General features: G+C 34.5%; 3 protein-coding genes across 5 annotated transcripts; 2 read left to right on the forward strand and 1 right to left on the reverse strand.

Moving 5' to 3' along the window:
* Positions 1-663: 663 nt before the first annotated feature.
* On the forward strand, positions 664-3,464 carry LOC107948474 (serine/arginine-rich SC35-like splicing factor SCL33). 3 transcript variants are annotated; one of them, XM_041111335.1, is made up of 7 exons: positions 831-1,003; positions 1,176-1,247; positions 1,421-1,572; positions 1,878-1,955; positions 2,532-2,696; positions 2,922-3,023; positions 3,108-3,464. In XM_041111335.1, exons 3-7 carry the CDS (start codon positions 1,421-1,423, stop codon positions 3,229-3,231), a joined length of 621 nt encoding a protein of 206 aa, XP_040967269.1. In that variant the 5' UTR covers positions 831-1,003; positions 1,176-1,247; the 3' UTR covers positions 3,232-3,464. The 3 variants fall into 3 exon arrangements, with proteins under 3 accessions (XP_016738521.1, XP_016738522.1, XP_040967269.1); XM_016883032.2 differs by lacking the exon at positions 1,176-1,247 and having other exon boundaries at positions 664-1,003; XM_016883033.2 differs by lacking the exon at positions 1,176-1,247 and having other exon boundaries at positions 818-970.
* A 293-nt stretch (positions 3,465-3,757) lies between these two features.
* LOC107948473 (F-box/kelch-repeat protein At2g44130) lies at positions 3,758-5,024 on the reverse strand. Its single transcript, XM_016883030.2, has 2 exons — positions 4,853-5,024; positions 3,758-4,667 (listed from the first exon to the last, which is right to left on the reverse strand). Exon 2 carries the CDS (start codon positions 4,635-4,637, stop codon positions 3,984-3,986), a length of 654 nt encoding a protein of 217 aa, XP_016738519.1. The 5' UTR covers positions 4,638-4,667; positions 4,853-5,024; the 3' UTR covers positions 3,758-3,983.
* Positions 5,025-14,276: 9,252 nt separating this feature from the next.
* LOC107947870 (stemmadenine O-acetyltransferase) lies at positions 14,277-15,635 on the forward strand. The gene has a single exon (XM_016882378.1). The coding sequence runs from the start codon at positions 14,277-14,279 to the stop codon at positions 15,633-15,635; it is 1,359 nt and encodes a 452-aa protein (XP_016737867.1).
* Positions 15,636-16,715: the final 1,080 nt, after the last annotated feature.

Consider the following 16,715-nt stretch of genomic DNA (forward strand, 5'->3'; position numbering starts at 1 on the left):
ACAACATAATATTTAAAATAAACATTTTATCTTTTCAAAAAATAATTTTCAATCTTAATTTTCAAAAAGTCTTTTTCAACTTCATTGATAATCTAATCTCGAATAGAATGGCTAAGAGTGTCATTGAAACTAGGTTCTTGTTAGTTGGCCATGAACTTCTATTATACTGTTATAAAAAAAAGGAGTTAATGTAATTTTAGATCTCTAAACTTGATAACTAGGTTTATATTAGTACTTGCACCGTTTTGGTCCACTTTGTAACTAAATTTGGATTACGTAGAAGTATGGTGATTTATCATCATGAGATTGTGTCATATCATAACTTAAAAAATTTTAAAAATATATAGTTTGAAAATAAAAGAATAATTTTTTTAAAAAAAATTTAAGTGATAACATGGTACAATCTTAAAGTATTACATTATCATACTTTTACAAAATCAAAGTTTAAAAAAAAATTAAATCTAATTATCAAGTTCGAATATTGAAATGATCAAAAGAAAATAAAAATATGAAATTGGACTTAATTATCAAGAATCTATAAAACATACGGAATTATAAACATATAAATAAAAATAAGTAAGTATACATCCCACCAACTTCATCTGATTGGATTCCAAAAAATGCCATCCTCGATATCAGGCATGTTCTTCTACCAAATTAAACCTAATTATAAAATGTATGTATATTATATACATGATTTAAGCAGGCCTTAGAAAAAAAAGGCCTTTAGGCCTCGGCTAAATTGTCGTTGAATCAAAGATTCATGATAGACCCGATCAAACTAACTTAAATGGCGTCCGACCGTTGATTTTCTTTTTTGAATACACGTGGGCGGTTTGTGTTGCAGGGAGAGAGGCCTCAGAAAGTAACTGGAAGCTTCTGGAGTTCCAATTTAGAAGGTCGGTGAAAATCTAAAGTACCCCGTGATTAACAACCAAACGCCAAAGGAAAGAGAAAAGCATCAAAGAAGGTTGGGATTTTCTTCGTCTGCGATTTCGTAGCTGTATGTTCTTAATTCATTCTACGTCTTTTTTTTCTTTTTCTTTTTTTGTATCATCTTCTTTCATTTTTTTCGTAAATCTCTTGGTGAAGGCTTTGTTTTCTTTTGCATGTATTTTGTAATTTATGTTCCTTGTAGTTCCCAGATATTTTTATTTTTAATTTCTATTTTATAGAAATATTTTATTGGGAGAAAAGTTAGGTTGGGACTGGGATTGATTCTAAGTTCAAGAGAAAACAGGATTTTGGTAATTTCAGGCTCCTTTTAATCGTTTCTTTTGTTTTTTATTGCACTGTGCATGGAATCGCCCGGTTTCTCTCTTTTGTTCTTTTTACTTTGAATTCCATGCTCGAAAATTTTCCAGTTTAATCTTGGTTAAAAGCAATTCTGTGAGTATTAAATGCCTTAGGTTTGTTGCAGATGCGGGGTAGAAGTTACAGTTACAGTCCCTCGCCACCAAGGGATTATGGAAGGAGGCGACATCGTAGCCCTAGCCCTAGGGGTCGCTATGGAGGTCGTGGTAGAGATCTCCCCACCAGTCTTCTGGTTCGGAACCTTCGCCATGACTGCAGGTTTGTACCATCCCCTCGTATTTATCGGCGTCAGACTGTCAATTTCCTCAAATCCAATATCCTAATGCTCTCATGGTTTTGTTTTAAAATAAATTCTAGGGATAAGTAAGAGCGAAGGTTTTTGAGGAGAACTAAAGGTGTTACATTTATGCTGTGATTTGTTTTCCTTGCTCACCAATCCAAACCTAGTGTACATCTTTGTTCTTTTGTTTAAAATAAACATGATCGTCTTGATACAAGTAAAAATTTTTAGTCTCATCAAACTTTTCTTGTAGAGCCAATTTCTAATTATGTCTCATTTGCAGGCCAGAAGATCTGCGTGGACCTTTTGGGCAATTTGGTCGCCTCAAGGATGTCTACCTGCCTCGGGATTATTATACTGGGTAAGTATAATCCTTATAGGTAACTGACAAATGGTAAAGCAGTGTGTATTTGTGTCTGATGGTGTCAACTTGTGTGTCTTCATCCTGTCTCATATGAGTGTTTGGGTGATGGGGTTGTTTCTTTATTATGTCCATTGGTTTATGGGAATTTGGATGTTTTTTATTGAAAGTGTTGAAGACACCAACGAAGTAATAAGAGTACTGTGTTGAAGACACCAATGAAGTATTAGAGTACTCTGTTGAAGACACTTTCAACTAATGAAAACTGTTCACGATGACCTTAATTTACATCAAGTTTGGAAGGAAGTTGGTTTTGATTTCATTGTGAAGAAGTGCAAGTCTTGAAGAATATCAACTCAATTAAAATTTGGCTCCCACAAGGTTAGCAGCAGCATAATCATATTTACTTAAATTGTATGAAGCATTAACTTGCTATCATGATTTTTGTGATACTCTGGAGTCAAGATCATTGTTGTGATTTTGAATATCAATGAGCATGTTTGGCTGATGAATTGCAATATAGTACCTTTATATATTTATGCTATGTTTATGCGAGCTACCTTTTTTGTGATGCAGGCAACCACGTGGTTTTGGATTTGTCCAGTATCTAGATCCTGCTGATGCTGCTGATGCAAAATATCATATGGATGGCTATGTTCTTCTTGGAAGAGAACTTACTGTTGTATTTGCTGAGGAAAACAGGAAGAAACCTTCAGAAATGAGGGCAAGAGAACGCAGAAGGTGAGAATGGATTCTTTTGCATTGCTCATATTTTACCCCCACTACTTTTTAGCCTCTTTTCTTAGATGATGTTGACATAAAGGGATTTAGGAAGACAGGAGAAAAAATTGTATTTGTTAAGGATTTCTGGTTAGAGAAATTATGTGTGTTATTAGAGCATATTTTTTATGTTGATTACATGGTAAATTATGCTCATGATATTAATTAAAGTGGTCGGGCTTATAGGCGCTCTCCACCAAGTTATTCTCGATCACCAAGATATGCTCGAAGTTACTCCCGCAGTCCATACTATTATTCTCCTCCTCCTAGGCAAAGACGTTACTCAAGGTCAGCTGTTCAATGTTCTTATTGTTTTAAGCATTTATGTTTTATGAATTGTCCTGTTGATGTTGCCTTCTGTTTTTTGTACAGGTCAATTTCACCTGGAGATAAGAGATATAGAGAACGGTCTTACTCGAGGTCACCCTGTGGCTCAAGGAGTCCAAGCCGGAGCTTTAGTAGGAGCAGGAGTCAAAGTTTGGACTATTCTAGGTGACTGATTTGAAGGTGGCTGGGTTAGTATGTATCCGGGAGTATTTCTCCACGTTAATTGTCTAGATGATTTAAGTTTAGGTTTGTATCAGCAGTATATGAGTGACTTCAAAGTTGATTGTTTAGTTTCTAGTGCTGATTATGGCTAGTAATAAAGTTAAAACATAAGCATGCTGTTTGAATATTCTATGCTGACAATGCTCGCCATCCTTAAATGATCTTTATTGAGATTTTTCATTTATCAGTGTCGTTTCTTGGATAGGTAATTAGATGCTTGTTTCTGTTGGAGTCCGAGTTGGGATTTGGGTAGGCCCATTTTGCCTACGGATAGGCTTTCTATTTTTTTTTTAATCTTGTCGGCATACCCAAATCTGTGGCTGTGATGACATGTTGATTTGGGTAATGGTTAAGAGTTGATGTGGTGGCATCATGCCATATAATGCAAGTTGTTACTATAGTTTCTGCTTGAAATGGAGAAATCCATTGGATCCTCCATTAATCTTTGCGGTTCATAAAATCAAAAACCGAAGTGGAAGAAGAAAGTATATACAGACAAGGCAAGGGTAATGTACAGATTCATGTCACGAAATTTAATACAGAAATAAGAAATACACTCTTATCATGATGCCGCTAGATTTCCTTGATGCGGTGATGATAACAAATGCTATACTCTTGCCTAATCCATGCTATATTTTACTATATCCACATGTTACTGTGAGCTTTTGCTCACCAAAGGACTGAACACGGCAGCTTCGCTTAGATATCTACACAACAACCGGATTGTATGAAGCCAGAAACCTGTTGTGAAATTCCGTCTATGGTGTTGAACTTTCCAGTTTGTTGATCAACCAAAAAGAACCCTGTTGGACCACCCTGATGAGCTGATCCAGACACAAATGTCCACTCTCCCAAGGGGACCGAGCAAACACCAGCTCGTATTGCCGAATCACAGTCTGCCCAGCTGAAGAGCTGCTTCTCTTTTCCAACTCCGACACAAGACCTTGGGCACTGGCTAGCCTTCCAAGCCTCCTCTACTCTGGCCCATTGACCTGTCTCTAACTCCATTACCTCGGCGCTCCCCTCGAATTGTCCTTGATTGTCCGTACAATATCCACTCACCACCCAGAATTCCGACCCAATCCCCACCCCTTGACACTCGTCTCGCTCCTCGCTCATCGGTTTTAACTCTTTCCACTCAAACATCCTTGCATCATATTCCCACGCTGTTCTTAAAGCGTTCTTGTGCTCATCGTGACCACCCGCTACGATAATGCGTCCGTCCAACTCACCAGCTGCAAAGAAGGATCGAGTTTCCGACATCTGCTTCCCTTGTCTCCACCTCTGAGTTGTGAACTCGTATATGAACATGTCCCGCACTGCCTCGTAGTTCGTTGGGTCCCACCCTCCCATCACTAAAATCTTTCCTTCACAACTCGTTATCTGACAAAACAAAGGAAGCCCATTAGGGTACTTAGGGACCGGGTCAAGTCGACCCCAGGTTCCACTTACGGGTTCAAACACGGTGATCCCATATCTTGGGGGACCAACTGGTTTGGACCCATCAGGATCGGAGTCGCACTTAAGTAACAGAATCAAGCAAGCTGCTTTTTGGGTATATCCGTTACGCTTTCTGTGATAGTAAAACTCTTTGCTTTGGAGAAGCTCTTGCCATCGTCGACAAACCCGAACTGCGAGTCTGTGAGTTGAATAATGAAACCAAGTCAAGCACTCGTTTCCGATTTCCTCTGGTAAACCAGGGAAGCACTCGTTGAATAATATAATAAAATGACATATTATTATCCAAAGAACAAAAAATGGGTGAATATATGGATAGAGAAGGAGGGGAAAAAGAGTTGACTGAGATAGTGATATGGATAAGCTTGGATACAACTCATCAGTGGGTCCTCTTTATTCTCTTTTTTGGTTATTGTTTACTTTTTTATATGCATTATCGCTTATTATATTTTCATCATTTACATTGCAATTTCTGAATTAATATTATCAATTATGACCATAATTATAATTATATGTAGGGAAGAAGATTTAAGCTTAATTCTTTACGCAGAAGAGATAAAGGTATCATGAAGATTTTTCATTATTAATTTAATTCTTTTTTGTTCTCTCAATTAAAAAAATAGGTAAATTTAGAGGTAAATCTAAGTGTTGGCTTGAAAATTTTTTATTTAAATCCTTTAATTTTTTTAAAAATTTTAAATTAGTAAAAGTAAAATTACCCTGTAACCTCCTAAAATTATAAAAATTTGACTTAATCCTTTAAAAATTATAAAAAATTAAAATTTCTTTCAGTCCCCCTACAAAATTGTTCTAGCTTCACCCCTAGGTAAATTAATATTTATACATTAGATCAAATAGTTAATTGGTCATTTTATTAAAAAATATATATTTTTTACTATTAAAAAAAGTCTTTGTACATTAGCATAACGTGTGTTGGAAAAAACAGGTTTGTAAAACGTAACAGAAAATAAATTTAGAGAAAATAGATTTTTTAATTTTTTTTCAAAATAATGTCTTGGTTATGATATCTAAAGTAATAAACACTTAATCAAAATTGTACATTTCGATTCATCTAGGATGAGCGCTTCAACCTAGTAGTCTTCTCCGCTATCCTCAAACTCATGTCTGTTGAGTGTGGGCTCGCTTCGAATCAAAAAAAATTTAACAAAACTTACCAGTAGGGTAATTTCACAATTTCTCTAAACTTTTGAATCAATTTGTAAATAAAAAAATATCACCAGAAATTTTCTAAAATAACTTCTTTTGAAAATTTTCTCTACAACTTTCTCTTGAATTCAAATGTGTGAAAAATAATTACTCAGTTTTCTTTTTATATAGAGAGAGCTTAGAGAGTTCAACTATGATTGAACTTATTCACTTTTGTAGCAGCCCGATTTTGGGGCTAGTCAGAATAGTGGTCTCGGGACCACAAATTCGAAGTTAGAGAAATTATTTTATTATCAAAATAGAGTCATAGCATGGTTATTTTAGTGCATGAAAAATTTGGTGAATTAATTTTAGCGTTTATGAGCCCAATTGTGAAAAAGGACTAAATCGCATAAAGTGTAAAAGTCTTAAATTGATAGCTAAAGGTGTTAAATAGTTAGAGAACCAAAATTTGGGGTCTTTAAAAGGCAAATAGACCCTTGGAAGAAGGCATAGCCGGCCATAGAGTCAATGAGGAGACAAAATTGTCAAAATTAGGTGAGTTTGTGACCAATTTTGACTAGATTAAAAATAAAATAAAGGGAAAAGATATCATCTTTTTCCCATCCTCTTCTCCACTGAATTTTCAAAAAAAATTAGGGGTTTGAGAGCTTAAAATTTTCAGCAACTTGAAGCACTCACAAGTAAGTGATTTTCATACCCTTTGTTGAAGATATTTGTATTTTTGAGACCTTTGTAACATTAGCTTTCAAATGAGCGGTGTATCTTGCAAAATGATTGAAGTTCTAGGGTTTTTCCATGAGAGCATTTAGGGTGTTTTCTGAAATTTTATGGAAGAATATGAGTCTTAGTTGTGTAATAGACAACTTTTGTGAAAGGTATTACCATGAAAACATCTAAAGGGACTATTTTGCACAAGTTGTAAAATGAATGATAAATGTGTGAAATAGAGAGAATTTGGGGTTGCTATAAGAGTAAAAAGAGTTCAGATAGGCTTAAGATACGAAGAAATTCAATAAAAAATAATTTTCGAGCATAGGGGTAAATTGGTCATTATGTCAAAGTCTAGGGCAAAATGATCATTTTATCGAAGATGTGAATTTTTAATTACTTAAATTTAATTCTTGATTCAATGAGTATGTTTTGCTATTATAGATCAAGAAATACTGAATTCGAGCCTAGACCGGGGGAAAGCCAAGCAAATCGACTAAATTGACTAGTCGCCACATTTTGTAATTAGAGGTAAGTTGTATGTAAATAATACAACTACATTGTTAATGTATGTATTGAATTGTATTGAGTTAATATAGCATGAATTGTTGGTTGTGAAATTGAGAATGTATAATGATAATTGAGATAGTGGAAATTTCATTGTATCCTTAAGAAGTAAATCGAATATTCATGCCATGACGTTTGGGTCATTTGTTTGTGGACTAGTGTAAGACATGTCTGGGACATGCATCGGCCACATTATGAGAGCCAGTGTAAGACCATGCCTAGGACATGGCATCGGCAATAAGATAAGAGCTAATGTAAAACATGTCTGGGACATGCATCGGCCTCGAGACGTAAGCCAGTGTAAGACATGTTTGGGACATGGCATCAACTTGAGATATAAGCCAGTGTAAGACCATGTCTAGGACATGGCATCGGCACCTTACCCACGTTTGATGCTTAATGAATATCCAGTAGTGTTCTAAATGGTTCAACGGTGAACGTTATGTTTTTAAGCTAATGAGGAAAGTATAACCATGTGGTGAATGGTACAGGTACCTAATTGGTACATATGAGATATGAGATCAGTATATATAATAGGTGATTTGTATGGATGATTTTGAGTAAGCTACACTTATGCCTACTTTGGTGTTATGAGCATGTTGATTATGGATAAATTGTTGTTGTATACTTATTTATATACAACTTACTAAGCTTTATGCTTACTCTCTTTCCTTTTCATTTCCTTACAGTGCCGCCTAACTAGCTCAAGGATTCCAGAAGTCAGAGATATCGATCACACTATCAACCAAAGCATTCGGTATAGTTGGATTTATATTTTTGAATATGGCATGTATAGGACTTAGACTTTATTATTTTGTGTCTTTGAGAATTGGCCAAATGTGTTGGCTTGGGTTGGAAACCCTTTAATTTGTATTAAGCTTTGAATGATAGTTAATATTCATTTTGAATTTATAAAAGATGAGTTACCATGGTTAAATGAATGCCTATTGTGGTTGAATTGGTTATATGAATTGTGCTTATGTTGGTATTGGTTAGTATGTGTATGAAACTAGGTATGTAAGGGGGTAATGAGGGTTGGTAAATAGCCTTATATTGTCCACACGGGTAGGCACACGGGTGTGTGTGGACTAGTAGTCCAGTTGTGTGCCCCTTGCACGTAAATATTTCAAGTCAGTATGCATGGTAATAAACACACGGGCAGAGACACGGTTGTATGTCTCAGCCTTGTGGAGGGCACAGCCTAGCACAAGGGCATGTGCCTTGGCCGTGTGACATTATTAGCATGTTGACGCCAGAAACAGAATGTCCATGTTTTTGCACACAGGATAGGACACGGGCGTGTCGTGGCTGTGTGAAGGACACAGGCCAATGACATGGGCGTGTGTCTGGCCGTGTGAAAACCCCTGAACGTGTGAATTAGAAATTAATTCTACACGGGTGTAGGACACGGGCGTGTCTTAGAGTGCTTAAGCCGTGTGAGTCACACGGGCCATCAGCACCACCATGTCAAAATGGTCACACGAGCGTGTTACCCTTCCACGCGGGCGTGTGTCCTTTTGTTAAGTGACATTTTTCTATAGTTGGAAAAAGGGCCCGAAATGGTCCCGAATGATTTACGATGTGTGTTTTGGGCCTCGTAAGCCCATATTCAAGTTATGTTGATAAGTTTCAAAATTGAATAGAGTTTCGACAACTCGGAATGAATGAAAGCTTGAGTTTAAAGTTGGGTAACGCCTCGTATTCCGTCACGGTATGGGATATGGGTATGGGGGTTACAACTTTAATATTAAATTTAATATAATATTAAATCTTATTAAAATAATAGAATAATTATCTACAAGATAAACATTAAATTTAATTTAATATTAAATTATTAAAATAATATTATTTTTAGAATAGTTAATCTGAGATCAAATTCTTTGGTAGAGTCCTAATAGGAGTGTAACTCTTCCAATGCTCAACCACCGAAGACCAATTATCATCAGCCACCGGAACGCCGCCATCACAACAGCTGACACTACCATGTCCGGTGATGTAGGTGCGACACCCTTACGGCACCTCGAGCTGGTTTAGTCCGGGTTAGTGACAATCTAACTGGTCCAGTCTAGTCACCGGTTGGACCATAAGCTTGGTTTCACATACCGAGCCCAATTCGACCATTTTTTGTGTCTTGGTCTTAGTCTTGGGCTCCCGAGCCCAATTTACCATATCAGGTCCAATTTTTAAGTTCAATTACCCATTGGGCCAATTGTCTGACTTGAAAATTAATTTTCAAAAATATCACATTAATTTTAATTATTTTGATTAATTTAATTTTACTTGATCAAAATTAATTTTTCTAAAAATCACTTAGATTTTTCAAATTAAATTTTCAAGAAAATTTTTTAATCCAAATTTCTAATTGAACAATTCTCATGACCATATAATTTAATTTCACGTTTAATAAATCAACTCAATTAAATTATTTCCAAAGTTGTAGAAGTTTCTTTTGATTTAAATACAGTCCGATCAAACTTTTATTGAGTTAGCGGAGGGACCAGTTGGACATATACAATTAGGCTCTAGTAATTGCAGTTATGTCTAGAAGCACCATTCCAATAATTCACAATTATTTAATCATGGAATCAATCCATAAGAACTACTATGATTGAAAACTCCTTATTATATACTCTTTGCGAAACCAATTCATCCAACTGCTTTTTCCAATGACCTCGTCATGTGTGTGTTACCCTCATATGATATCATTGGTTCCTTTGAATCAAATCCGTTCACTTAATACAATCCTATTTTATCTCATTGTCACCATTGTGTCTTCGTAATAATTAATATGATATCTGTCAACAAATGACTATGATAAATTACTCGTTCGAGAATTAGCAACCTATGGCCACGTTCCATATTTATCAATCCACACAATGCCAATAAGAGGATATCGTTAACTCTTTGATTGTAATTGCCTCGACAACAAATGCGGTACAATGTAGCTCAAACTCGATGACCTAGTCGAGTTATTTGGGTGTCACATTACTGATATATTCCTTTCAATTACTAAAGCAGCGCAAATGTATGGATATTCTAATACAGGAGCTACCAAAACATGTATTGTAACAACTTATTTTTCAGTGGTGTCAAAAACATTGGTTTAGGGACCACAATTCCGATAAGAGAGTCGTAGATATATTTAAATAATATTTATGAGTTAAGATATTCTTTATCGAATTTAAATTTTGTTTATGCTTATATGATAATAAATCCAAAAATCAAAAACTAGAATTAAGATTCATGCCAATAATAAATCTTCTACCATATTAATAACATAAATATTAAATAAGTTAATCAAAACAATTATAATTAATCATAAATTAATTAATTAAAAAATTAATTAGATATGAAAAATTAAATAAAAGAAATTTCCTATAAAATTTTACATATTGCTGTCTAAGATCTTGAAAATTATGGAGTATAAATTTGATCATTGATACAAAAAAACTATCATTTCTCAACAAGATTTTGTTGATAACATGTTATAAAATAAAGAACAAAGAAAGTAAAATAACAAGAAAATAGGAAAACAAAAGAGAAGTATACATTCTATTAGTCATGTTGAATATTTTTTATTTGTCCCCCTAAGATGGTGATGTTTGTATATTTATATGATAGGAGTATTGTTCATGGATATGACATACTAGGTAGGTTTCATGCATATAGACATGTATCCTACTCGAATGATAATTATCCTAATAAATCAATAAAATATCTACATAACTTCTCCAAATTTTTTACTTTTTGACATAAAAAATATAAAAAATATAAAATTCTATTTCTAACTAACATTAAAATTTTAAATTACATCAAACTTCATAATCAAGAGTTTAGAAGAATAGAATAATTATAACATAAATATAATATTTTGTTAGATACCTAAGAATTCTCTTAGATATTCTAAGAATAGCATTTTTATTTTTTTTGACAAATTTGTAGTTTGATAGAGCAGTTATAACCTAATCAGTCAGCTTGTATTTGGTTAGCAAGTGTAATCTCATTGATGTATAACTTAGTGGATTTATAAGATAAGATGAACCACTGCTGTAGTAGTTGGCTTTTGTGTTTTATGCACCAAGAATCTGAATGAAAGCAAAACCATTTTGTTCTTTTAGAATGTTTTTCTGGTTTGTTTTTTGTTATCATTCCAACTCTCTATCTTTTCTATTTCTTCCACAACTTGTAACATGTAGTAGGCCCAATTTTCCTGGCCCACTAAACCAAAAAAAAAATTTAAACCAAAATACTAAAGACCAAAAAAAAAACCAAACAGTCCATAGCCCAACATGCTACAAGCCCAACTGGCCCAAAACTAACAAAAACCTTAACAGTCCAAGCCCGATAGCCTAAACTAAGTTTTCAGTAAATCAAAAAACCCTAAGGCCCCTGCGCCGCTCCTCCCTTCGCGCGCACATCGCTCTAGGCGCCTCGTCCCGAGGCCTGGCACACCCTCCTTGATGCGCCTTTGCCGCCGTTTCACCAAAATGGCAAGGACAGGCTTTTGCCCCGTTGTTGACTCTCCAAGAATACCTGCAAAAAGATGAAAAAGACAGAAACAAGGACAACAGAAACGAAAGAAGAAACAAAGAGTAATAAAAACAAATCATATGTATAAACGGCTATAAAAGTCGGATTCAGATTATAATATTTCACAGACACGAAAAAGTAATAAAAAAAGACTCAGAATGTGATTCTTTCTTATATTTGTTTTAACTATTATTATTTTTATTTTTTGAATATATTTCATAATAAAAAGTATAAATTAAAAAAAAAAAGGCTGAAAACCCACTTGATTCTTTGCAATCTGCCACCGTGAGTGGCCGAGGACCGTCATCTCCGATGAAAGATGACATTTTTTGGGTGAAAAGGGGTCTTCGAAACTTAAAAAATCGAAGGGTTCTCTAAGGATTTTTTCTATTGTGATGTTTTCTTTTTAAAAAGGGACTTAGGGTGGGTTTGGGGTGGTGGTGCGGTGCATTTAGCTTACTTTTTATCTCACGCTACAGTATCGCTACAGTATCTAATCTTACCGCCACTGCTGTTTTTACACTAACCACAGGTAAACGCACCACCCATCCAAACTCACCCTTATATATGGATTTGGGAAGTCGAAAGGCCAAGAAAAATGACCATTTTAGTTTTCCGGCCACCGTGGGTGGCAGCACCGTCTCTAGTAACTGGCGACCGCCACGGTGGCCGACGGCCAGACTCGTGGTTGGAGCTCTGAGGGCTGAGAGAGGTTGAGAGAGTTTTCCTTTTTTTTTTGAAAGAGGAATAAAATGAAAATTTGAATTTCTTTAAACTTAAATAGGCCCTACAAAACAGTGCCGTTTTGGGCCAATGCACAGACGCCAAAATGGCGTTGTTTTGGCCTCCAACCCTATAACTCGACCCGCAAGGCTAGGATCCACGTGTTTTCTAGCGCATGGGTTATTTGTGCAATCAGCCCTTCCGCTTTGCGATGCGCTTCAATTTAGCCCTTTGTTATCTTTTTGGATTTTCTTAAATTTGACCACTGATTTTCTTTGTGCTTCAATTTAGTCCCCAATTCATTGATCTGCAGAGGAAAAGACACGTGTCTTGGGGATGGGGTTGATTTCTTATTTAGTCCCTGGTTGTTTTTGCGCATTTGATTTTATTCCTTTACTTTATTTTATTATTTAATGTATTTATTTAATTATGATTTTTACTTTAAATTTTGCTTAGATTCTGATTTAGTCCTTTACTTTCAATCTTTTATTTTTCTTTGTATTTATTTATATTTATACATTTATTTTTTTCTTTTTTTTGTTTTATTTTTTTCTTTTACTATGTTTATTATTATATCTATTATTATTACTATTTATTTATATATTTTATTACAAATTGTACCCATAATATCATTTATATTTTTAATTAAGTCCTTTATTTTCAATATTTTATATAATATTTTCCTTTATATTTATTTACATATTTATTTATTTTATTTCTTTGTCTTTATTATATTTAAAAATTGGTATTGTCATTTCATGCGCATATTTTTGTCATTAGTATTATTATTGTTATCATTGTTATTGTTTATTTTATTATTATTATTATTTTGATTGTTAATATTGTTATGAAAGTAATATGTATTATGAATTGCTTATTAGTACACTTATATTGTTGTCATTCATTAGCGTAACATTTTATTCATATATCATTTTTAATATTACATTAAATTTTACCCAAATACGCAGAAAGGAAATTTTCAAAATAAGACAATGTTTCATATTTGGGAGATTTGAGAAATCGTACCCTAACTTATGGGGTTTCGATTTTCTTGTCGAACTTAAATAACCCGAATATCCTTTTAAAATTAAAATACATGAGATTCCAAAAAAAAAAAAAAACAAAGGCAAACTTATTCTCAAGGATTCGAAGTGTTCCAAGTTACTGGATGTGACATTTTGTTGCCATGAGATGAGAGGGTTTTTAGCATACTTTTCGATTTATTCAATCAATTTTTAGGTAAAATTAATATTAATACAAAGAGGGATCGTACTTTTAAATTCTCTTCGGGTTTTTAATTTTCGACACCAAGACTTTAATTAATCAATTAGGTACCAATTTTGGGCGTAATGAGGGTGCTAACCCTTCCTCGTTGCTAACCGACTCCCGAATCCGTTTTCTAAACTTTGTAGACCAAAAATTGTTATTTTAATAAATTAAAGATTTTATTAAAATAATCAAATTACGAAGTGATTCGATTACACCTCATAAAAAAAGATTGGCGACTCCCATTTTCGTTTTTAAAATAAAAAGTCAACCTTTTAAAAAATGGTTTCCAAACAACATATTTAATAATAAATCCAAGTAGACCTCCAAATTGAGTTTTATTTTATAAATCATGTAAGATAAGTTAATAGATAAAAACATTTAGCCGGCCCTGCAATTATAAACGAAGTCGACCACGACAAATCTATGGCGTCGAAAGCAAATATGGAATATCATAATTTAGGTTGGCAGAAATTATAAAGAAGGCATTTTATTTTACCTTTCAACATATACAGCTACAAACCGCACTTCAGTTTCATCATCTCCCAAATATTACAAACTGTAGCAGACATGGAGGTTCGTCTAACTTCAAGCCAAATGGTTAAGCCTTCTTCCTCCAAACTTCACCTCTTAAAGCCATTCAACTTATCGCTTCTCGACCAACTGAGTCCAATCAATTATGTTCCACTCATCTTATTTTACGCCAAAGCTCACGATTCGCTTATCGAGGGTTCGCAAGTCTCACAGCAGTTAAAACAATTACTGGAGAAAGCGTTGGATCAGTTTTACCCTCTGGCTGGCCGGACAAAGAACAACCTTTTTATTAGTGACTACGATGAGGGAGTTCCATATGTTGAAACCAGAGTGAATGGACGCTTAGCTGATTTCGTTGACCAAAATGAAGTGCTGGAGGCAATGAACCAGTTGCTTCCTTATCGACCCTTTTGCTATGTTTCAAACTCAACAGCGCCTCAACTGGCTATTCAAGTCAACGTCTTTGAATGCGGTGGGATTGCTGTAGCTGTTTGTTGTAGTCACAAGATCTTTGATGCGTCAACCATTTCTGTTTTCTTGAATAGTTGGGCAGCTTTTAATCGTGGGTCTAATGGTGAAATACCAAATCCCGATTTATTACACGCATCGTCGAGATTTTTCCCTCCAGTCGAGTCCATGCCGCCAAACACCAGCATCGAAGGCCTCTTGTTTAACCAAGGCAGTCGTAAGACAAGGAGTTTCGAGTTCGATGCCAATGCAATCGTCGCTCTGGTTTCCAAAGCCAAAAGCAACAGCTTGATACATCCTCCCCGAGTTGTATCTCTCAGTGCATTCCTATGGAAGCATGCCATCCAGGCTGCTCGATCAGCTTCGGGAACTCTAAAGCCAGCTATTTTATCCCAAGCAGTGAATATTCGACAAAGACTGAAAGCCCAATTACCAGATTATTCAATTGGTAATCTGTCTCTATTGCCAAGTTCCACATATAACTCAGTTGAGAACGATATAAAGTTAACTGAGCTGGCTTATCTGGTCAGAGAAGGAGAGAAAAGTGTCACTAGTGAATTCCAGGACCTTCTCCAAGGTGAAGAAGGATTTAAATTTATAACAAAGGAACTCGGTGAAACAGCAGAAACGGTGTCAAAAGGAAATGCAGAATTTTATACTTTAAGCAGTTGGTTGAATACTCTGGATGGAAAAGAAGATTTTGGGTTGGGAAAGCCGACCTTGTTTAGCATCCCAGGGGTCGATAGCCATAATCATGAGTTCAGCAATTGCTTTATTCTAAAGCAAGCTATGCAGCACAATGCCATTGAAGAATGGATTACTTTATTCGACAAAGACATGGGTTTTTTGGAACATGATCAGGAATTCCTCACATTTGCTTCTCCACTTAGACTCAAATTTGACAAGTTTGAAGACTTGGAATCTTGACCGTTTATATTCAAGTCTCATATTGGTACAATTTATGTTCAGAGAATATCTAGATTTATTTTTATTTAAATCTTATTTTTATATTTGAAAGTATTTCCATCCAGAGTATGTCTAATTTAGGCTGTATAATGAATATTTATGCTCGAAGCGATTCTAATGAATAATATTGAATCACTCAATCATATTTATAAGTAACAATGATTTATTTAGCCCTCTAATTTTATAAAAAAAATTATTTTAATCATTCATTTAATTTTTTTCATCTTTTTTAGCTTTTAAACTTTCACTGTTTGTATTGGAACATTTTTAAAATATATATAGTTTTTCAATAGCTACAAATGAAAAGATACAAGTGATCTAAAAAATAATGTCACTTGGTTATTAAGCAATAGTTGTCATTATTCATAGTGATCAATTATGCCTCTTGTCACCAAAAGTTATACCAGTTAATTAATAACAAAAGATCATAATTATTCAAATAGACACCTATTTAATAATTATGTTTATGGTTAAAGATATGATTATCCATTTGGGTAATTATGTCCCTATGATGAGACATGAGACCTATAAATAAAAATGGAATTTCATTTGTAGGATATACCTAAAAACATAGAAACTCAATTTCTTTCTATTCTCCCACCATCTTTTATATTTCTAGATTATTTTATAAAGAATTACTGCAGAAATTCTTCAAAGAAATTGATATATTTGCTATGCTCCGCTTAATTCTCAATTGACTGTTTTCGTCAGTGCAAAACGTAGACAAACATTGGACTTCATTGTATCCTTGAGGTTCATTTTTCAGTAACTCTTTTGCACACCATGATATAGGTGTGGAAAAATAGAACCTTAAAGAAAGTGTCATTGGTACACACCTTAAATATTAAATAAATAATATTTATTGACTCGCTTTGGTGCCCCGAAATCACCATTTTCGACACTACTGAAAGCCGAGTTGTTACATTAATCTTAGGTTGCATGCAAGGTAGTTCAGATACAAGTTCGAGATTTTATGACCATTTTTCCTTTTAGTCCAATTTAGTCCAAGGGTCGCCTTTTTGCATGTTTCGTCTGTTTGCT

The sequence above is a fragment of the Gossypium hirsutum genome, chromosome A04 (genome assembly GCF_007990345.1).
Source record: "Gossypium hirsutum isolate 1008001.06 chromosome A04, Gossypium_hirsutum_v2.1, whole genome shotgun sequence".
NCBI lineage: Eukaryota > Viridiplantae > Streptophyta > Magnoliopsida > Malvales > Malvaceae > Gossypium > Gossypium hirsutum.

Coding starts and splice junctions, on each gene's coding strand:
- LOC107948474 (XM_016883032.2), top strand. CDS start 1,421: ATGCGGGGTAGAAGTTACAGTTACAGTCCCTCGCCACCAAGGGATTAT. Junction 1,573..1,877: donor AACCTTCGCCATGACTGCAG/GTTTGTACCATC, acceptor TCTCATTTGCAG/GCCAGAAGATCTGCGTGGAC. Junction 3,024..3,107: donor AGGCAAAGACGTTACTCAAG/GTCAGCTGTTCA, acceptor TTTTTTGTACAG/GTCAATTTCACCTGGAGATA.
- LOC107948473 (XM_016883030.2), bottom strand. CDS start 4,637: ATGGGAGGGTGGGACCCAACGAACTACGAGGCAGTGCGGGACATGTTC.
- LOC107947870 (XM_016882378.1), top strand. CDS start 14,277: ATGGAGGTTCGTCTAACTTCAAGCCAAATGGTTAAGCCTTCTTCCTCC.